Source organism: Condylura cristata, unplaced genomic scaffold (genome assembly GCF_000260355.1).
Source record: "Condylura cristata isolate star-nosed mole 26May11 unplaced genomic scaffold, ConCri1.0 scaffold00011, whole genome shotgun sequence".
Lineage (NCBI taxonomy): Eukaryota > Metazoa > Chordata > Mammalia > Eulipotyphla > Talpidae > Condylura > Condylura cristata.
Genome location: NW_004567112.1, coordinates 21,056,399 through 21,063,652, shown reverse-complemented (window position 1 = coordinate 21,063,652; position 7,254 = coordinate 21,056,399). Strand labels below are relative to the sequence as shown.

General features: G+C 44.9%; 1 protein-coding gene across 1 annotated transcript in view; it reads left to right on the top strand.

Annotated features, from left to right (window-relative positions):
- Positions 1–2,478: 2,478 nt before the first annotated feature.
- DNTT (DNA nucleotidylexotransferase) overlaps positions 2,479–7,254 on the top strand; it is a 20,202-nt gene continuing 15,426 nt past the window's right edge. The window contains exon 1 of the mRNA XM_004680586.1: positions 2,479–2,681. Coding sequence (XP_004680643.1) covers positions 2,479–2,681 — 203 coding nt within the window. The remainder of the gene's footprint in view (positions 2,682–7,254) is intronic.

The window sequence follows — 7,254 nt, the reverse complement described above, 5'->3', positions numbered from 1 at the left end:
TAAGGAGGTTTAATTTTTACACTGTTATCAGATTTTCCTTTATCCTCCAGCCATGAGTCCTTATTTTTTAATTGTATTTTTTTAAGTTTTATTTATTTGTGCATACAGAACAGGGGTACAGACCAGAGGTGCAGGGGTGGTGAGAGGAATCACCAGAGACAGAGCAGGGAGCAAAACAGGCAGATTGACAAAATGCACTGCTGAGGGGAGCAGCGGGCTGTCAGGAGAGGTCTGTGGTGCCTCGAGGATCACCTCCGGGGCAGGGATGGAACTCACACTGACGTGGCTGCCGCTAGCTTGCAGTGCTGCGTCCTCACCCATTGTACCACCAGGGAGGGCCAAGTCCCTCTTTTTACACCTGACTTGCATTGGACAGTTTTCAGGGTCAGTCCAGTTAGGAAAAAGAAAATCATATTGGGTATTTCCACCAAGCAAATTTAACATATGGGATTAGTTAGGCATCAAAGGGCTGAAAAACAAGAGCACTGAGATAACTCCGAGCAGGTGTAGGACAATGTCCCACCACTAGAGCTGGAAGACTAGTGGGACGTGGCTGGGATTGTTGAAACTTGCGGGCACCGAGCAGGAGACCTCAGGGAGCCGGCATGTGGATCCCAGCGGAACGGGCACTGTCTGCTGCTCTTGCTGCCATCGATACTCACAGGTCAGTTCCTGCGGCGCTGGGACTCAGGAGCCGGAGCTACACCTGGCCGGTGGTTCTGAAGGACAGGGTGAGAGTCTGTCTAGATGGAGGTGAAGGGGAGGTGGGCGGTGTGGAGAATAAAGTTTTAAAAAGAGCCCCAAAATTGGAGATTTCAATCAAGTGCTGCCACATTTCAATCAACAGTTGTCCGGACGCTACTGGAGCGGTCTCATCCCCTGCTACAGACCACCACACGTCAGCTCGACTCTACCTGGAGACAGCTCTGTTAATGAAATATTCTTACTTGCAGGGAGTTAAAACTTACTATTCTACAAGTTGCACCTGAAGATGTTTATGCTCGCTCTGTTGAGTCACACAGAGAGTTTTGCAAAAGCTTGGGGACAGCTGTCCCATCCTGGGGTTGTGAGAGGAGTCCATGTGCTTTTGGAGATAGCGGAAGTCTAGTGATATGGCAGCGTGGGTGAGCAGAGCACAGATTTTTTGCTGGGGAAGTTGTAAGGCAGTCGTTTCCTGTTTGACCATTTGCTGGCTGTGTTAGCTTGAGCCACTTACTTGGCCAACTAGGGGAGCTGGTCCTACCAGACAGTCATGCTGTGAGTCAGTCAGCTAAGGCTCATAGGTACTTACCTTGGTCACATAGTAGATGCTCAGGTAATCAGGTCTCTACAGTGGATTAATGAAGGACACTAATTTTATTCATAAAAAGTTATGGCAGGGCCCTTCTTGGTGGTGCAGTGGGCTAAAGCACAGCACTAAGAAGCTAAAGCCGCTTCAGTATAAGTTCGATTCCCACCCTGGAGGAGATCCACATGGCGTGGCAGACCTCTCCTGACCTGCCTGCTGCTCCCCTCAGCAGTGTACTTCATCCATCTATCTGTTCTGCTCCCCACTCTGTCTCTGGTGAATCCTCTCACCTCCCCTGCACCTCTAGCCTGTACCCCAGTTCTGTATGCATAAATAAATAAATCTTTTTAAAAAAGTTATGGCAATGTTTCTTGATAGCAGTAAAGATCTCCTCTAAAGATTCATCCCAGCCCATCACAAAAGATGGATTTCAGGGTTATATGCCAGACAATTCTCTTGACAACCTTAGCCCACTGAAAAGCATTTGGAGCCCTAAGACTTGAATATAAGATGGGCTTCTGCCCCAGCTCAGTGATCTTAAGGAATTGAGCTTTGGTTTCCTTACATATAAAATGCACCAACTGTGAAGTGCTACAGAGCAATGAGAAGTAACAGATGAGAACACAGAGCTATGTGGATGGGTCTGAAAACATAGTTCTGAGTGAGGGGGAGAAAGGTGATCAGCAAGATAAGAACTACAACAGTGCCATTCATGTAAAGTCAAAACTATCATGGAGTGTATAACATCCATACAAACTACAGAAATCCAATGCCTTGGAAGAAAGGAAGAGCATGCTAGTGAGCTGGGAGGTTAACAGGGGATCAGAAATAAAGGCACGAGGGGTCTCAAACTATTTACTTAATTAAATTTACTTTCAAACTTTAACTCATCAATAAATGACACAGAACTAATGCTGCTTCCCTACCTTTCTCCCAATTATTCTGAGATCTGATGAAATTATTCACAGGGAAGCAAAAGCTAATATACTGCATCCATTACGATGCTCACATTGGACAAGTGACAGAACAGAGGTAAGAATTCCTCACTGCTCGTCAGCAGGAAGAGCCTGGCCTGGCCTCAGGTGCTGCCAGTGAGCTGACATCAGAGCTCTTCATGAAGGAGGGGCCCGCTCCCTCACTTCTGGAGGCAACACTTGATGGCACAGCCAGAAGCGGCAGCAGCCTCTCCCATGGAGGCCTTGAGAATGCCCCACTCAGGCCCTCGGAAGAAGAGGCCCCGGCAGATGGGGGCCTCCGTGGCCTCCCCTCCTCCTGATATCAAGTTTCGAGACTTGGTTCTCTTCATTTTGGAGAAGAAAATGGGAAGCACCCGCAGAGCCTTCCTCATGGAGCTGGCCCGGAGGAAAGGATTCAGGGTTGAAAATGAGCTCAGGTAGGAGGATATCACTGATTTCCCTCGGTGAGCCAGCAGTGCTGTTGGGTAGCTGTGTTCTTGGCCATCTACAGAAGAGGGAGGTTTCCAGTGGGAGATCAAAGAGCAATTAATTAATTAAGGGAAGTAAGACATGGCCAGAGTGGATATTGGAACTAGTTGGCTCCAAAAGAAAAGGTGAACTATTATTTTTTCTTTTTTGTTTTCCACGATTGTGAGATGAGGTCTCTAGGGAGGACACACACAGAAGCCAAGTTGGAAAATTTAATGCGGAAATCACTTAATTTCATTCTTGGCCAAATTGGACAAATCACTACTGAGTCCCATTTAAGAATTCGGCTACTTTGAAGCAAAAAGAATGGTCTGGTTACTGGGCTCCTCAGCTCCATGTCTGACTGTGCTGAGGGCGAATTGTGACGGGCTCACCAGAGGCACCTGAATATGACTTGATCATACTTCTATGAAAAGCAGTTCCAGGGGATTGCAGAGAAAGGGAAGTTGGTGAGAGATACAGGGACAGCTGTGTGACAGACCGCAGCCTCATGCGTCTGGGCTAGAGGCAGGCGAGCCCACCGCCAGGGCCCTTAGGCGGGGTCACTCACTGTCCACTCACACCCAGCAGTGTGCCTGTTCTGCCAGACAAGCTCTTTACTGGTCTCAGTTGGGGGGTGGGGGTCAACCTAAAATCTAGAGTAAATGGTAATAGAAGCTTGACCTCACTATGGTGATAGAACCTGGACATCAATAGTTCCAAATTGAACCGTCAAGGGCCTCATAAGAAATAAAGAACGACGATTATTGCAACTGGCTGATTTTGACCATTCAAGGACTAGGTTTATCATGATTTTATTTTTCCAGGAAAAACTGTAAGCATTTTATGCGAAAATAAATTTTTATTTTAAAAATAGTCTATGATATTTAAAAATAAAATTTTTAACAATCATTTCCCACTGAAGAAATACCAGCTTCAAATTGCTAGAGAGACAATTTGTTGTCTAAAGTCAACAACTAAATTGATCATTTTCATAATATCTATAATTCACCTGAGAAGTCATCACAGAAACATTTCATTTTTGGCTAAAATGCCCCATTCAGAAATTCCTGACTCTCCTTTGGTCCCTCTCCCATCTGATTGCTCCATCCCCTCCATCTCATCTGTTTTGTTCTTTTTTTTTTTTTTTAATTCTTTTTAACCCTCCATCTTATTTGGGATGCTAATCCTATCAGGGCTTAACATCCTTTCTAGGAAATTTTAGATTTCATCTAATTGTTATCTACCTAAACTTACAGACTTATGTGGAATTGGAGGGGCGAAGGCGACAGATAAAGAGACCCAGAAATTAAAAATGACAGAGAGAAACTGGAAAATCAGACATTGAAAGCCTTAGCAAATATGGCATTGCTTTGGCAGTCAACACATGGGGCCAGGGCCAGGCAGGCAGGTCCAGCAGGCACTTACAAGCTCTTTGTCGAAATCCACATCCACAGCGAGGGCCGACTGCTAAAGGGATAGGCAGGCTGCGATACACACACGGTGACTGAGACAAGGAAGAGACACAGGGTAAGTTTCTTCTTGTGGTGAGAGAGCTGAAGAGGTGGCGACATGCCCCAGATGCCTGCTGGCAGGGACCAGACCCAGCTGCAAGGCAGCTGAGGAAACTGCGCACAGCGTGCAAACTGCTGTGTGCCCGGATGATGGCAGGGTCCCGGGCTGGCTGCCAGCGGGCACAGTCACTACAGCAGTGTGCATGGCACAGAAATAGACCACAGGAAGGAGAAGTCCCAGCTCTCAAACGGAATTTCCGTTCATGGAGATACAGACTTTCATTGGAAAGGATGATAGAATGTACTGCGAGAGCAGTCTCTACTTAAGAGATGCAGAGACCTTAATTTCTGGCTCTGAACACTGCCATCTAGGAGTCCAGAGAGGACAAGACCCCCTCTCCTCGCTGACCTTAGTTTGCTGATCAACAGTCCAGCCTCGCTGATGTGATCACCAGGCGCGAAGGTGGATGTCAGTGGGCTTTGATAAAAGTGGAGTGTGATTGTTTTCTTGTTGATTATCTGGACTCATTGACCATTACAGCAAAATCCCAAGGAGAGGCTTCTCCCTCCACACTATGGACTAGATCAAATGTTGTAAACAAATAGGACAGAGACAGAAAGGAAACTCATCAAAGCGTGCGAGTGGTTGTTGAGGGAGGTATAGGGAGGACGGGGGTGGGGGCGAATACAGCTGCTTTTATTCTGTTTCCTAAAACTGTGTATTATAAGCATACATTTTTAAATGAAAATAAAACTGGCATTTAAAGAGGGACACTTGTCAATAGTGAAATACATATCTCTCCTTTCTGGTATGTAATTAAAAAAAAAAAACTAAGAAAAAAACCGCTCTGAAAACAGCAGCCATCTCCAAAGTCACAAGTACATTTTTTTTTTTGACTGCCTCAAATTTGGGGGTAAATTAAAGAGAAAAATCTGATTCTTACTTTATCTGGGGCTCCAGTCAAAGGCGTTGTCTGGACGAAAGCAACCATGGCTGCACACGTGCAGGGTATTCCAGCCACCCTGCATGACACCTGTCAGGTTCTAGGATTACAAAAGAGTGGATGAGTGAGCTCCGTAAACAAACAGCTTAAGAGTGGGCAGGGAGCCAGGAATTGTACTGCGGTTGTCACCTAGAACTGAAAAACACCATCATATATTTTCTAAGCATGTACTAGTCTTTTAAACATTTTTTTAAATTAGCATATTCCTGTTTGACCATTGGCTTTCAAGTTTCTGGTGTTATTTTGGTGCCGTTACATCCAACCAGCTGCCTGTCCTTTCCGGCCATTTACTATATAACGTTTGTATTGTGACTTCTGCCTGACTCATTTTCCCAAAAGTGCCATCTCCAATGTTCTAAGGAATCTTGTGAAGCAATGCAAGCCTTGTCACCTGAGCCTTGGCAAAGACTGTCTCCTTGATCACACTATTTCTAGTGCTGATGACCATGTCCTGGGTGGGTGCCCCTTAAAATGCCTGCCTGAGGAAAGGCAGGCTGCAGGGGGAACTTCCTGTTTGCTCCAGGCCAAACCTGACAGGGCAGAGAGGCCCTTTTTGCGGGGCTACTTATAACCTTGAGACATAAATCCTTTCTCTGCTCCAGGACTGTTAAATCTTCCAGGCACCCAGTTCTGTCTTCTCAAGGCAAACGTTCAAGGACATAGCTTTTACCCCGAGTCTCAGGGGCGAGTAAGGGCCTGTTTTTTTCTGGGGATCTTACTTTAATTGCACTATTGCTTCCTGTTGTAAAGATTCCAGAAGTTTGTTTCTCCTCTAAGAGCCCATGAACAGATCTAGCCCCTCTAAATATCCCCATGCCCTTCCTTTGGTTTACCCCACGTTTTAAAAGGATTCCTTCCTTTCGTTTCCTCCAATTTGAGTTCCATGCATACTGGAGAGATTGTTTCTACTTTTAGTAATTATCTGTTTTGTTTTCTTTGGCAATGTTCTATGACTTCAAATTTTTAGTGTCTGAAGTCAAAATATTAGAAATCATTTTTGCAACACACATACACACACACACACAGAGGAACACCTGGAGAAAGTGTTTAGTGCCTACTCTACAGTGGGCCAAAACCCCATGGCAAGACCCTCTCAGTCTTAGGTGTAGCAGGGCCTGACAGGGGAAACTGTCTTTACTGGTGCTAGTAGTTTGTGTAATAAAACTGCTTCAATGGATTCGGAAACAGGTCGGTTGCTACAGGAAATTGGTAGGATGGTTTTTTAAAACAGTAAACATCCCAGCTTACTGTAAATAACTAGTTAAAGTCATTATTTATAAAAATGTCCTCATCAGATGGGAAGAATTGGGAATGAACTCTCCAGGTAAAGAAGGAAGATTTAAAGCAAAGGTAAAGGCAGGTGAAAATCCAAGGCTGAGGAAGTCAGATGGGCCGAGACTGGCTTCAGGTAAAGAAGACTTTCTTGGTCTTTCTCTTGGAGAGTTCCTTTAATGATGCCAAGAGACAGGACCAACTATGAAAAGAAAAACAGGAAGGGTGGGGACACTGATATCAGGAAGAAAATAATTCAGAACCAATATCTGCAAATTAATCCCCTAACTTGGGTTTTTCTCACATCATAGTGGCACATTCACGATTCTTAGCTTGTACTTGTGCTGTTATCATTAACATCTTTCTTTTCATTGTGCCTACACGAAATTGTTTAAAGTAATTTAGCCTTGTCCTAAGGAATAATGTCCACAAAAACCATGTGTCTGGTATGCAGAATTTAAAAATGTAAATGTCAGCAAACACAAATATTTTTTCAAATGCTCAGTTGTATAATATGTGATGTGTTGTTGTTTTTATTTGTTTTTCTGTTTGGAGTTGATGGGCTTGGAGTGTGGGGTCCTTGGTTTCACTCTGGGAAAGGTTTCCCCAGAGCTCCCTTTATAGCGGCATTGGTGAGTTTCTGGGTGAATTTCTCCACGAGACAAAAGACATGAAAGAGCAGGTTTATTAGGAAAGGGGACAGAAGAATAAAGGACACTTGCATAGACAACAGCGGGCAGAAAGAGCGGCCC